This window comes from Andrena cerasifolii, chromosome 10, assembly GCF_050908995.1.
Source record: "Andrena cerasifolii isolate SP2316 chromosome 10, iyAndCera1_principal, whole genome shotgun sequence".
Classification (NCBI taxonomy): Eukaryota; Metazoa; Arthropoda; class Insecta; order Hymenoptera; family Andrenidae; genus Andrena; species Andrena cerasifolii.
Window position 1 is genome coordinate 9,547,953 of NC_135127.1, and position 14,343 is coordinate 9,562,295.

The window sequence follows — 14,343 nt, forward strand, 5'->3', positions numbered from 1 at the left end:
TGCTCCAGAATGAAAGGTCATTGTAACAGTAGGGAGCATCTTCTCATACCTGCATTAATAATCACTGTAGACGTGCGTACGTCTGAATGACAAGTGACTGCAGTAATAGGAGCACATTTTCCTGGGTCACCAGCATTACGTACTAAAGAGACTGTGTATTACGTTTAATTACCCAAAGACCTTTCCTACTCTGCATCCACAGGTCAAATATAATTCTAATCGCTACGTTAAGATACAGTATTAAACAATATTAAGGCTGTGTTATCAAAGGCCTCGTATCTCAAAAAATTTTGAGGCTGTGTTATCAGAGGCCTCGTATCTCGAAAAAAATTTGTCATTTTCCCTGAAAAAAATTTGCGATGGTAAATAGGAGAAACACCGAACCACTTATCCTCCATCCAACTACACTCGATAAGCATCCAAAGCGTCGAGAACACGAAATTCCTCCCGCTGCCTCGACGACCTCCTCCACTCAGGCCCAGTAAATTGAAGACCGCCCCCCGTTCGTTTCCACGATCATTTTATTATACCAAAATGCCCGCAATAAGAGCGCCTAGTTACCACAAATCTTCGCTACTACATATTTCTACGCATCTACGTGAACGGTCCGCGTACTTGAGCAGCACACCCATCACGATCCCGGAAGTCAGCGGCATCGACGACACGCGAGGCACCCTCGTTCGACGAAATTTCCTCGAGACCGCGGATACCTTGGATTTATGGTGCCCCGTGATATTTATGGACGCCATTAGTCCGCCACGCCGATGGTTCGCGTGCACCTCGAGCTCGTTACCTATGCAAAAATCCCGTCCAACGATCTGATATCTACGGGAAAGAATGACGAGCGCTTTCCGTGGCATCGCCAAGTGTCGCCCCGCTCGCTAACGGTAAGCTCGCGTGAAAGTTATCCAGCGAGGATTTTTCGCGACGAAACGCAGACGATAATCGCCGCTAAACGGCGTTTCTCCGCACGCGCCGATTGCCGCGCGTTTCTGTCCGCTTAGGAGCGCGGGGAACGAGATTAGTGAGCCGCTAGGAAGGGAACCATTGGCACTTGGAGAGCACGTTCGGAAGTTATTGGAGGAAGACAGGGTGGAGGAAGCAGCATTATCGTTCGTTTGCTCGACATTCAACACGTTGCGCTTAGCAACGAACAGGACGACTGTCAACGACGACCTAGGATCCGCCGAGTTCATCCGTAGGGGTTGCGGTAGCCGTGGTAGCCAGGGTAAGGGACGCTTCCTGCGTAGTCGTTCCTGTGGGCCCACGCCTCCTCCTGTCCGTATCCTGCAGGGGAAAAAATATTTTTTGTTAAAAAACAGAGTTGCTCCTGAAACACTCTAAGTCAGGCTTTCTAGTGATAGCAGGAAGTGGGAGCCGAGTGTTCATTTCCTAAACGTCTGCAGTAATCAATGAAACGGTGAAACTGCTCTTCTTGTAACGTGGATGTTTAAAAGACTATGATTAGAAGCACACATGGACCTGCGCTTTTAAGGGAGAACCTGGTTTAGGACGCTGAAAACACGCTGATTTTTTAAGAATTATTTTCTCAACAAATATGAAGAGAATCTTTCCCAAACTTTGTGGGTGTTTTACTGTATATTCAGACAACAAGGAAAGTTTTTTTATTCAATAATAATTCATTTAATATTGTTTTTTTTGGTATATCTTCGTAGCGCCGCGCCGCCGGAGTTGTAAAATTGTGTACATCCTAGCGGATCCAATTTTTGCCCGAAATAAAAAAGCCGAAGTTTTTCTTAGATGACATGAATTTATGTCGTCAATGAATCGAAAAGATTTATGCAGAAATTAGCTTAAACCATTTTTTTGCATGAAACCTAAAAAAAATTCCGTCAAAAACGTAACTTTTTCGTTAAAGTCCCATTACTTTGTGAATTTTAGACCTTTCTCTTATTTTTTTAATAATTGATAACTCCGACGGCGCGGCTCTACGAAGATATACCAATAAAGCAATATTAAATGAATTATAATTGAACGAAAAAAAAAGTTTTCTTGTTGTCTGAATACACAGTAAAACACAATAAAAAATTTGGAAAGATTCTCTATATATTTGTTGAGAAAATAATTCTTAAAAAATCACCGTGTTTTAAGGCATCTCTTTTATCAGTACTACCAGCAGAAGTTCGACTAACAATAAGCAATTTAGGAACAACCTGCAGCCCGTCCAGCGAACGATCGCCACGCTCCAGTGACATTAAACTTGTCCCTAACCCAATGGAAGCCGCGTGATTACTGAAATTATCCTCGTAACCGAGTCATCGTGGCTGAAATATTATCGAATTCTGTCATTCGTGCAGGCCGCAATTCCCCCCCGACAAATCATCAGGCGTTATGTAACTGTAGTCGGCGGGAAGGTATTAATATCTCTTTTCGTGTCATCGGTCGTCGTTCCTCGTGCTTTTCGATTATTGGCATTCCCATCGATCGTCACGGTCACTTGAACCATTCCGCAACCTCTATAATCGCGGCCTACGTAACTGGCTGCGCTCTGAATTAACGAAGCACGATGTGGGATTCAAGATTCCTCTTACCGGTTGGATAATCGACAGGCGCTTCCGCCGCGGTGGACCACGTGTGATAAGGATAGCCCTGCTGGTGGGGTGGCGGGACCTTGCAGATCTTCAGGTGGGCCAGGATGGAGGGCACGATCAGGGAGGCGAGGACCAGCAGCTTCTTGATGAAGTGGACGCCCAGGAAGATCGGCAGCAGCAGCAGCTTCAGCTTCAGCAGATTCAGCAGGATCAGAAGCGGCAGGATCACCGACTTCTTCTTCTTGAAGATCCTCCAGTCGCCTGTTGGACATACGCTGTCAATCTTCTTGAACCGTGGAAGGAAACCAGTGAACAAAATGCCCGGCTATCGTGTTAAACCACCTTCTGACTCCTTCCTGCTCTGCATCTCCGTGAACTCGTCCTCGTCCATGATCAAGGGCATGCTACCGAAGCTCCTGCTGCTGGTAGAGCTGTCGACGGTGTACACAAGTGCCCGTTTCGTCAACAGGTCCTCCACAGCATCCCTGACGAATCCCAAGGTCTCGATCGCCTTGCTCTTGAACACTCGGGACTGGGGCAATTTCGGTAGAACCGTTTGATGTGGCATGGATGGTATCCTTACTAGGCGGACGGGGCCGTAGCTGAATTCCTGAAGCGAATGGAGAAACATTTATCTAATTTATTTGAAGAGATCATAATTCCGTAAGCATCTTGGAACACAGAAACATATTTTCTAAGCTGCTGACAAAGTAATGGTTTTCTAGATCCCTACTATTAGAAATGTTAGCATGAACCTCGATTTACTGTCTGTCTCAAATAGTCTTAGTCTCCTTCAAGCACTGTACATGATTCTAAAACGCGCACAGTGCACTAAAAACCACAGAACGCATAACGCAGCATGAGTGGAGACACTTTCTAAGAAAAGAAGCCACCGTACCTTCTCCTTAACGACATCGTGAAGCCACCTGACGACCCTGTACTTCCAGCACGTGACGAAATCCTTCTGGAAGCTGCAATCCACGCGACATCGCTCGACAAATGTGTTCGTGGAGTTGTCGAAGGTCAGGGCTTGACACGGGAAACAAGGAATCACTAATAGGAAGCAACCGACTCGCACCAGCCTGCTCAACCCCCAACGTTCGAGGACGCACGATTTTCCACCCCGCTCGCACTTCATGATTCTGTGGCCCGAAATCCAGCGTCCAATAATGACGAGCACCAACGATGACGATCCTTTAATATGCGCGCGAATTTCCTTCACAGACACGTGTCTTCATAGTCGGCTCAGGTTACCTCGGCGGAGCAAAGCCTTCGTGGTAAATGATCCAGAACGTGGACACCTCGTGCCGTGGCTCGCGAACGTTCGAGCAGATAGACGAGATTAGGTCTACAAGCTCACTGACAGTGGATAGAAGGTGTCTTGACCATTTATACGTGGTGCATTTAGGTCGGTGGGGGTACCGGTCCACGGCTTAGATAATGCTGCATAGAGACTGGTATCACGACTCTGGCATCATCTGGAAACACGCGAGTATACTCGACGATGAGCCTGCGATCTGAATGGGACCAGCTATGGAATACCCTCCAACCAACCTTCGAGTTATCGAGGGAACCTTACAGGACCTTGAAGGAACTTCAGATATCCTCAGTTGACACGGCCTGTGTCGTGTGAAAACTGGAACGCCTGCGTCAGTTCGCAGAACAGACGTTAACGGTACAAGTTTTATAGTCTCCCTGACGGATCGAGAAGAAGAGAATCTTGGATTTATTAAAGCCGGTGGGAACCGCAACTGTGCGTTGATTGCTAATACATGTCCCCGTTTCATGAAACTGAAATGGGTATCAACGTGGACGGATGAGACACGAGGAAGAATCAGCTGTCGCCGGTGTCGAGACCGCTTTTGCATTATCCAACCGAAAGCTGGCGACAGTTCTCTACAGTTCCGTGCAATTACACGGAAACGTATCTTCTAAGATAATGGATCTTCGGGTGTAGAGTTGTGTTGAACAGATCGTTGGGACCTGTGGGGAACAGTTCTTCGCAATCGGGGACCTGGGGAAACTTTAGATAAATTTCAGATGGATTCTAATGATTGGTAATCGATGAAAGACCACCGCATAGAACTCGGGAAACGGCACTTACGCGATGGAGGAAATATATGGATTGCGATGCAAGAAGAGCAGAGACTAGCTCTGCCCGAAGATCGACTTTCTCGCCGTTTTTCGATCTTAACTTTTCGTTATCAGACTAGACGTAACCAGTGGCATGGTTCTCTTAGGAATCGCTAATGTCCTCGGTTATTTTCTTTAATTACACAATGAAATGTGCGAGGTCTGCCACTGCGGCTCGCCATGTCCTTCTGCTCTAGCTTTCAGCCAGAGAATCTATTATATCGCTTGAGATAGCAGTATACGGATTGCGCGTGCCAACATAATTGTTCAGACCATAAGCACCGCGTCCGATAGATTTATATTTACGCTATTTTTCTTAAAACCCCGAGGCAAGCATTCCAGCATCTTCGCGACCCCGTGCTCCTATCTAACGCTCGAATCTGGCACAAACACCCTGTTGCTCTATTTTTGTTTACTCTTTATTTATGCTGGTATTTGAAGTTACAAGATAAGACCAGGAAATCGGATGCCAACCGGCTAAACCCGCGACGTTACACATCACAACACCATTCCCCGCATTTTAATCGACATACTTCGAGGTATCACCGCGACGTGAACTCTCCGCGATGTCCTCACTCTTGTTTCCTATTTATTCAGGTCCCAACCCCATTTCTCAACGCTCGAATGATCGATAGTGTCTAAAAATCGACTTCTATACTATTTATGGTTGACCCATGCAATGGTAACCCCCTTCGTACTTTTCCGGGACACCTGGTACCTTTTTCACGGGTTGGCTCAGTTGTAACTGTCACGATGTAGCTGGGACCGAGACATTTGCATATCTGGACAAATAAAAAGCAACGCCTATGTACAGTTTCCTTAGATGTATGTGCCTATAAACGATCGTTGTAAACACTCGTTTACAGTTACAGTTTCTCCTTCGGATAAGATCTCCGCCAATAATTCTCCGAGGCACGCAAATTTTTTTATAAAAAAAGAGAAGTCCCGTAGGTTTTCTGAGTGAAACCGACCCTTCTGAGAATCGTTCAAAAATAATTCCCGACGTGGGTAAATGATCCAACCTATTGATCCAATTCGAAAGCAACGTTGCTACTCAAATCCCCTCTCAAATTCTGCACGAGGCAATTTTACACCTCGAAAAGCTATGCGACCCCAGATTACGATCTAAAACTAAAGGTGTGTCTTGGGAACTATTTCGGATAATATCAGACCACCAATGGCTTCCCTCGGAGCGCCAAAGCGAACTCAGCGATTAAAAGACAAGCCTGTTGGATGGTCGGGCGCCTTTCACTCGCGGTTACGAACATCCCCAAAAAGTGCACGCAGAAGCGGCATCGTCTTCTGCAAAACGGCCAGATAAGAAGCAGATGCCGATGCCCGGAAGGCGGAATCCTCGGACGCGACGTAACCTGCTTACCCTGATCATTCGTTGACCCAGTTCCACCAAGTCATCGACAGGATATGAAACGATAATCTCGTTTCCCCTGATTCCCGATCCAGATTACCGCGCGTGTTCACGTTTTACGCCTCAGAAACGGGGGACACGTCGACGGCGCGACATTACGGAAAAACGCAAACCGTGAATCTCGTTGGTCCAGATCCCGTTCAGACCAGACGTGTCGTAATCAATCGAGACAGGGCAAGAACACCGAGGAACTCGGCAATTATCAAACCTCGATCGTCGGAAAATTCTGCCGCGATGGCGTTCAGAAAGGGTCGTAGCGTTGGAGACTCATCATTAACGCTTATCTTCTCTCGATAATTGAGCGACTGGAGATCCTGAGCAGTCATCGCGGGCACGTTAATTGGTGACGAAACTTTCAAACCGCAGGTACGTCGAATAGAAGAATAAAGTTGCTAATTCTTCCCGCTGTGGGCGAGTCAGGTTGACATTCGTACCACTTCGTGGGCTTCTTTAGGACTGTTTCATGAATGAAGTAAATGCTGAAGATTAGGAGGCATGTCGATGAACTGATCGCGCGGATAATGGCTCGAGAAAGTATTGGCAGCGAGCGCAGAGGATGCGGTTATTCGTTTGATATCAATGGACAGTGTTAATCTTGTTACGGCTCGCGCAAATTGGATACAAGCCGCGGGAAATCGGAACGTCGTCTTCTTCGCTTTTACAGGAAATAGCGTTTTAGTCACTACTAAAGTGTACATCAATATTCGCTCGTCGGTAAGCCGAGGATCACCCACGTTTCGCTCAACTTTAGAATCTTCCTTCACGAAAGAGATCACAGAATGATGGCGCCCACGAAAATTGCAGTGGAGAAATTCCGTCAGCGATCAGCCAGCAGAAAAAGTCCCGACGACATTAAAGTTTCTGCTCCCCTGGCCACCGGTAATTTCCGTGCTGCTGATTTGCATAATTCGCGGATAATTCCATTGTTTCGGGGACAAGCGATCGCGACGAGGCCCGAGCCGGCTGGCAGCAATCGAAAAAGGAGAAACGGACCGGCGACTCGCCGTGTCAGGCCGCGTTTACGGTTCGCCAGCCGTGGCCTCTATTCCATGGCCAAGGATGTTTTCTGCTCCTTTCTGTGGTATGCTATTATTACGCGAGATTCACTGGATCGCCACACCGAGGTGCAGCGGTGGTTCTCGTTCGGATCGATTCCGGTGAAAGTATCGGACTCGCTTAAACTCGCGCAGCCACGTCAATTATGCTTGCCGTCCTCCTGATAAGTAGAATGTACGCCCCGTTGGATTTTTGTTTTCGTTCGTACGTAATTATGTCACTAGGTGAAGCTAAACGGGGCGTCTCCCGTTGAAGGCTGGCAAAAATCGTGGTAATCTCGTTCGATATCGAAGGACACAAGTGATACGTACTTAAAAATCGCACGGCCTGAATACCTCCTTTTCCGGAAAACCGGTGGCGTAGGAGTGGATGAAAAATTAAGGGAAAACGAGGAGCTCGTTGAAATTGGTAACAGAAAAATCGTACTCGTTTATGCGCCCACGTTTTCGCGCCAGACGCATCTTCTTATCGGCGGAACGTCCAGAAACGAGACTGTGCGGATTTTAAAGATGTACTAATTACTAACAGGCTAAGTGGCCGAGCTTCTGGAGCCTAGCCGAGTGACCTCGTCAAATTTCACCACTCGAATTAACATCCTTTCGCGACGCAAACGCGCGTCGATGGCGCGTAATGGTGCAAACTGGAATTCTCGCGTCGTGCCTTTCGTTTTCGGTTTCAGTTGCATGTGCAACAGCAGAGGCGCGCAAGTGGGCCACCTTGTTTGGAAGCACCGCGCCGTTTCCACCGACAGAATAGATAAATGTCTGGCTAGCATTCTTCACGCTAAGCCCTTCGGACACGAGCATGAACGCTTGTACGTGCTTCCGAGCACGCGATGCCGCCGATGGCCTTCTTTCTGCACAAAACAATCAATTTAGAACATGCAAGCTTCCCCTTTATTCGCCCTATTGGGAGCTCCTTTTAAAAACAGAGGAGTCTCGAGATTTATGACTTCGCGATAGTCGTATAATAATTGTGACACAGGTGCTTGCATTCCTCTTCAAGAAAGTGCTAGATACCCGGCGCTATAATGAAAAACCTAACGTTTTGTTGACAGAAATGCGCTGATTAAAAAAAACTGTTGGTAATAACTAGTGACTTGAGTGATAGATGCGGTAAAACATTTCTCCGCAGGTCGTTAAACTATCAGAACACGTTCTCGAGATTATTACAGTGTTTGCAGTGCTTCTTTGCCTGAATGGCTCATCCGAATCACGTCGGCAGGGCAGCCCGGAACGTGAGTCCATTCCGCTGCTAATAAGTGAAATGGAATTCAGCACGGATTCTTCTAATTATTGACAATAATTGATAAGAGTTAGCCGCGATAGCGGGCGAGGCAAAGTAGCTTGGAATTAGGCTGAAAAATCGATCAGGGACCACTGTGATGCCAGTAAAGAGCAAACAGCGAGGTCATCCAAGTAAATTGCGGCAGTGATTAGAAACTGGAGAACGTGAAATTAGTGCCGAGCAAATTCGTCGAATAAATTGGGCGTTTTCTACCTGCGCGCTGGTTGAAAATTGTTGTGAAAGACTGTTAGTCTTATTTGACTATTTTACTATTATTAGTGCGCACTGGATCGACAAAGGCAGGTAGAAAGTTTGACGGTTCATCATAGTACAGTCACTGAACTTTGGAATCGAAAATGACCCTAATAACTAAGCAGCTTGTAACAAGGCCAAATACGATTTAATGTTTGCACTGGCGACGCCTGTCCACAATCGATATGTCGATTAACATATCGGCGGGGCCTTTGAATAAATACATGGTTCAAAAGTTCAACGACATGTGGTGTGCCTATTGGCCATTTATCTGCACCGAAACGAACGTGCCATCGTTCCCTTTTTACTCGGCGAACTCCGCTAGAAGCGTCTGCAGAGACAACGACCTCGAAATTCCAAGTGCTCGATGATCAGGCTCGATAAGAAGCGCGATTCTTTGACCTCGTGAGTGGAGCCCTGGCGAGACTGACAACGAGACTGAAGCAAACTGGTGTTTCCACTACTGTTATGTGAATGACGCGGAGTCGCGTGTTCTTGTTGAATAACGCGAAATACGGAGGGGGAAATAAATGGTTACGATATCAAAGCAAGACATAACGATCGACGTACTCTACGGTGAACTTTGACCGGTTTTAATCACTATCGCTAGTTTGAATTGTTCTGATAGGGATGCGGATTGTAAAGTGTCTCCACCTCGCGAAGTGATACGGAAGCGCTGTGTAGGGGTTGAAAATACCACCCTTCGGTTGGTCACCACGATCGATACCTCTACTCCTAAGGACTTAGGAATGAAAATAATCTAACAAAAGCTCTGGAGAACAAATCTCTCAGAGATTTAACGTAAATGTGCCACCCGTTTCACCCAACCCTGAAAATAAAATGCAGTTACCCTTTCAGGTTGAAAGGAAACGTGCCACCATCTCTTGGTGTATGAAATAAACGGCGATACATGGGCGGTGGTTGCGCACGCGTGCCTCTTATCGATAACAGAGCCCAGGGGGTTCGCGGAAGGGAAGAGTGAAGCGTGTGGAGTGCGATGGATCGAAAGGTCGCGAGAGGCGAGGGAGGTGACCCGGGCCTCGACGGAAAGAGCGTATTGTGAACACTGGAACGTGCCAGTTGACGTCGGGGAACGCGATATCGCAAGCGTCCACGCGTACCCGCGAGGGCCGGATCGACGGGAACCCATCCACGGGCTTCGAGAACGAAAGGACGAAGCCTGCCGAGACGGTTACAGCTTCCACGAGGCCTGTGGAGGTGCGTGGTGGGGCTGGGCCGGTGGTAGGGCAGGAGAACGGCAGGTGAGAGAGCCGGTGGTGGAAGGAACGGGTTTCAGGAGCGGAAAGGAGCTGCAATATGTCGGGGAGCAAGGATGCTAGCGTGGCTAACGCGCGGAGAATCGACATCGAGAAGCCCTACTGGGACCAGAACACTTACCGGGGAAGGGCGTTGCACTTCCTCACCGTCACCAATCCGTTGAATCTATTCGTCAGCAGCAAGGAGCTCGAACGTGCCCGGGACATCGTCACCAAGTACAGGTATTCGATATGTGTGCCAGGTTTCGTGGAGGGATTGGCGCTGTCAGTAGCCGTAGAGACGTTAGAATTTCATTAGGGGAGACATTGAAGCATTTCTCTTTCGTTCTCCTAAGTTTTCAAGCTGATCAGTACATAATTCGAGGATTTCTGTATCGATCGCAAGGAAAGGGGATAGCCTGGAGCAGCTGGAGGTCACGGCCGATGAACTATGGAGATGCAAGTACCTGTACGACAGTGCCTACCATCCGGACACAGGCGAGAAGATGCTGATGATCGGGCGCATGAGCGCCCAGGTTCCCATGAACATGATGATAACCGGCTGCATGTTGACGTTCTACAAGTACGTAATCCAGCCGTTACCGAGTCCCATTACATTTCGTTCGAGGAACTGGCGACTTATCACGCCGCGACCTTGAACCGGTCTTCTCGGCAACAGATGCGATAACAGGAGATACACTTTCACCCCGGTCAATTTCAAAATCCGCTCACGGATGCGAGCTGATCGCGCGACAGACGATCAGCAGTCACGTTTTCCAGGGGGGGAGCAGATGAAAGTGAGAGCGTACGATCGCCGAAGGATTTAATTACCCTCGTGCAATTTTATCGCGAGACTCGTGCTTCCAGCGTCGTGCCTTCGCCGACGACCGCGTAATGATAACAGCATTGCGTACGCGCGCTATTAAGGTCGAAATAGGATTACTAGGAATGAGGATCAGGCTGTGACGTATCGGTAAACGAGGTGTGGCCTTGTTTATTATTCTTCAGGACAACGGCGCACGTGATTACCTGGCAATGGGTGAACCAGTCGTTCAATGCCACGGTCAACTACACGAACCGCAGCGGTTCCAGCCCTATCCCTATGAACACGATCCTGCAGAGCTACGCCGTCGCGACGGGAGGGGCTGTGATCACTGCTCTAGGCTTGAATCGACTGTTCCGAAGCGCACCACCCCTGGTGGGTAGGCTGGTGCCGTTCGCGGCTGTGGCCGCCGCCAATTGCGTCAATATCCCCTTCATGAGGATGTCCGAGCTCAAGAATGGTATCGAGCTGCAGACGGAGGATGGCACGAAGGTTGGCTACAGCAGCCGCGCTGCTAGGAAAGCTATCACCGCTGTGACGTTGTCTCGTATCCTTATGGCCTCGCCGAGTATGAGTAAGTGGAGATATTCTCTCGTACCCTGGAACGACTTCTGTTAAGTTAAACCCCTGGACAGAACAGTTTACGGAGTACCTAGTCAGCTGAGGATTAAAAAAAAGTAAAGTGTAAAGCCAATTTAATGATTGGGTGTTAGTAATCTAAAAAGTAATACAAATTTTAGTCAAATTCGATGGGGCATAGATTGGGATGGTGTCTAAAGGTATTAGTAATCTAAAAATACGTGCAGTCAATTGAGAGAAGTCCTTCCAGGATTAAGTACTTATGCTAAGAGTCACTTTTAATTGATTTACATTGCCTGCTTGTGTCTGTTGCAGTATTAGCCCCTATTGTAATGAACATGATGGACCGAAGACAATTATTGCGCAACGCGAGATGGGCGGTGGTACCCATCCAGGTTCTGATTTGCGGAGTCTGCCTAACTTTCGCTACCCCTCTTTGTTGCGCCCTGTTTGTGCAACGAGTACCCATCGCAGTTAACGATCTAGAACCGGAAGTACGAGATCAAATACTCTTACGCAACCGTAATCTTCAAACGGTGTACTACAATAAAGGTCTCTGAACTAATCGGAGGACTAAAGATTTCGCAAAACAATACGTAAAGGAGGGGAACATCGCGGTTTAGGAGCTGAATGCGCGACGCACATACAGTCGCGAAAGACTTCTTATGTGCGAGAGCCGTGTATGAACAAGAACACATCTCCCATGTTCTGTTAACCTAACACACGCCATAACTGTACGGGAAATGAAGGGAGCTGATTGTGGTACCAGATCAAGTAACGAGGACAATAAAGTGGTACAATAAAGGAGCCATTTATTTTATATACTCTTATATTTAATCTTGCGAATTCAACTGCGACAAATTCAAGGGCAGGCGTTCCTTTTCAATTCGAGTCACGCATGCATCAAACTTTTTCGGCGGAGGCAGAGGTCTGATCTTTCGACCGAACCTACCAGTCTTCCTCTGCCAAAGACCGCTTCGGGGTCGATTCCCCAGCTCTCGATTCTTTTGCGCGCTGCCAATGGGTGTAATTCCGTGATCCACGTTCGACAGCCTACCCACTGTCGCCATGCACAGCCGGTGCAAGCTGAACTCCTTCTTGCTGGGCATTTTCACGATAACACGATCATTCCCATCTCCTCTTAATATTGTCCCGTAACCTCCAGCTGCGTGGATGAGGATGCCACCCAAGCCTGGATGCGTCTCCACGCAGTTAACTTGCGTCCCATAAGGTAAAGCCCCCAATGGATAAGCGTCTCCTTCTCTGGGTCTCACAGGGTTTCGAGGGATACCCTTATGCGTCTTGATTATATCGCCCACTTTCATCTTCTCCGTGGCCAGGATGTATTTCAATTCTTTACCACCCCCAATCAGAGCTACGAAAGAAGTTCTACATCCATCTTTGAGTATATGCAGAACTTTGTCCTCCCTTGGTTTCTCCTTCAAGTCGGTAGGCCCATCCCTCACCCAATGGATCCAGTGGTATTTGTGTTTAATACCTCCGCCAATACCCTTCGCTATGACCCTCCCTATTATATTAACCAAAAAGAAGAGATTTTTAGTATCCTACAATTCACCACCCTATAATATTTCTTTCTGCTACTACAGATTGTACAGCTCACGATATAGAGTTCAATATAGAGACGTCCAATAAATATCATCCAATAAATGATGTGAACTTTTCCTCTGGGAAACCTTTTTACTGGGGTCGAAACTTATATTTATGGAAAGTACTTTATGTATATTTAGAGTTTAATGATACCAATTTGGAGGTTAGGAATGTTATCGTTGAAGCGTTATGAGGCGAAAAAGGTTGCGAAATTTTGACATATTTTCTAGCTGATACTGCGATAGTTACGGTGACTGTCTAACAACAAAGTATTTAGCTGAAAATGGGTTCTATAGTTTTCACAACTGGTTCGACGATACAACGCATTCCACTTTTCAATTTGTTCCGAGTATTGAGTATAACAAAATTTCGGAGTCCTTTTAACTTAACTTTGCAATGGATAAATTCCTACACTCAAAAATAATATTTTTTCATGTTATTTGATACGTGTTTCCGACCGATATAAATTTGCGGTGAAACAAAAGGTTTCCCAGAGGAAAAGTTTACCCACGTCCACGAAGAAATTACAAATACATTGCAATGGAAATTAACGAGAACAGACTCGTTACGCTGCTAAGTAATTAGTTTGAGCGTGAAACAATGAACATTGATTCAAAACGCACCACTAACAGGATCTCTGCCTCCCAGGTTCGTAACCTCCAAAGGCTGCACCGTGTACTCATCCTTGAAATGAACGATTCTCCGAAAACTCTTGCCATTGACTCCCGGCTTAGGAAGCTTCAGGAGGTTCCACTGGCATCTCCTCTGTTGCACTTGACACGACACACGTGAATTCGCGGTAAAAACGTCTGTAACTTGTTTCAGAAAAACGCGACGTCCCAACGAGACAGCGGCCATTTTGATACGACAGAATTGTGCTGCCACCAGAGCACTGCTCCCGCTCGTTTGAAAAGCTGTTGCTGAAAGCGCGTTCGAATTACGCGCGCTTCCATAGATGTCGCGTCACGTGACCCTAACAGTTTGCGGTAGTTGAATCCCCGTGCGCGTTGAGGCACGTTTCGCTCTCCGTCAATTTGGACTTTTGCGTTGCATTTTGCGAGTAAAATTGAGTGACCGAGTGCTTAATGGACGAGTACCGAGGGACTTTAGTGCCGTGTAGTGGATTAATGGACTGCCACTCGGAATCTAATTGACAATTACTGAAAATCTTCCGAGGATATTCAGCGGTGGCTGGCGTCGGTCAAAGGGCAAGTGATCAGTGGTTATCAAGAGGGACGTGAGCATATTCGGGACGAAAACCAGGCGACATCAAGTTCCTGGGGTATGTTTATTTGGTTATTACGTGAAAGACGAGACGCCGTTATCGGAATCGACAATTATTTTCTACGCTGACGGGTGTACGCTTTTTCC

The 14,343-nt window shown here is 47.3% G+C and overlaps 3 protein-coding genes across 4 annotated transcripts; 1 reads left to right on the forward strand and 2 right to left on the reverse strand.

Annotated features, from left to right (window-relative positions):
• Nucleotides 1-503: 503 nt before the first annotated feature.
• Nucleotides 504-6,352, reverse strand: LOC143373853 (uncharacterized). Of its 2 annotated transcripts, XM_076821460.1 has the most exons (5): nt 4,107-6,352; nt 3,451-4,030; nt 2,895-3,162; nt 2,553-2,813; nt 504-1,287 (listed from the first exon to the last, which is right to left on the reverse strand). In XM_076821460.1, the coding sequence occupies exons 2-5, from the start codon at nt 3,688-3,690 to the stop codon at nt 1,193-1,195; spliced, it is 864 nt and encodes a 287-aa protein (XP_076677575.1). In that variant the 5' UTR covers nt 3,691-4,030; nt 4,107-6,352; the 3' UTR covers nt 504-1,192. The 2 variants fall into 2 exon arrangements, with proteins under 2 accessions (XP_076677575.1, XP_076677576.1); XM_076821461.1 differs by having other exon boundaries at nt 3,451-6,352.
• Nucleotides 6,353-9,688: 3,336 nt separating this feature from the next.
• On the forward strand, nt 9,689-12,184 carry Sfxn1-3 (Sideroflexin-1-3). The gene is made up of 4 exons (XM_076822567.1): nt 9,689-10,205; nt 10,369-10,545; nt 10,971-11,359; nt 11,680-12,184. The coding sequence occupies exons 1-4, from the start codon at nt 10,024-10,026 to the stop codon at nt 11,922-11,924; spliced, it is 993 nt and encodes a 330-aa protein (XP_076678682.1). The 5' UTR covers nt 9,689-10,023; the 3' UTR covers nt 11,925-12,184.
• On the reverse strand, nt 12,152-13,853 carry Mrpl2 (mitochondrial ribosomal protein L2). The gene is made up of 2 exons (XM_076822568.1): nt 13,596-13,853; nt 12,152-12,892 (listed from the first exon to the last, which is right to left on the reverse strand). Exons 1-2 carry the CDS (start codon nt 13,828-13,830, stop codon nt 12,198-12,200), a joined length of 930 nt encoding a protein of 309 aa, XP_076678683.1. The 5' UTR covers nt 13,831-13,853; the 3' UTR covers nt 12,152-12,197.
• Nucleotides 13,854-14,343: the final 490 nt, after the last annotated feature.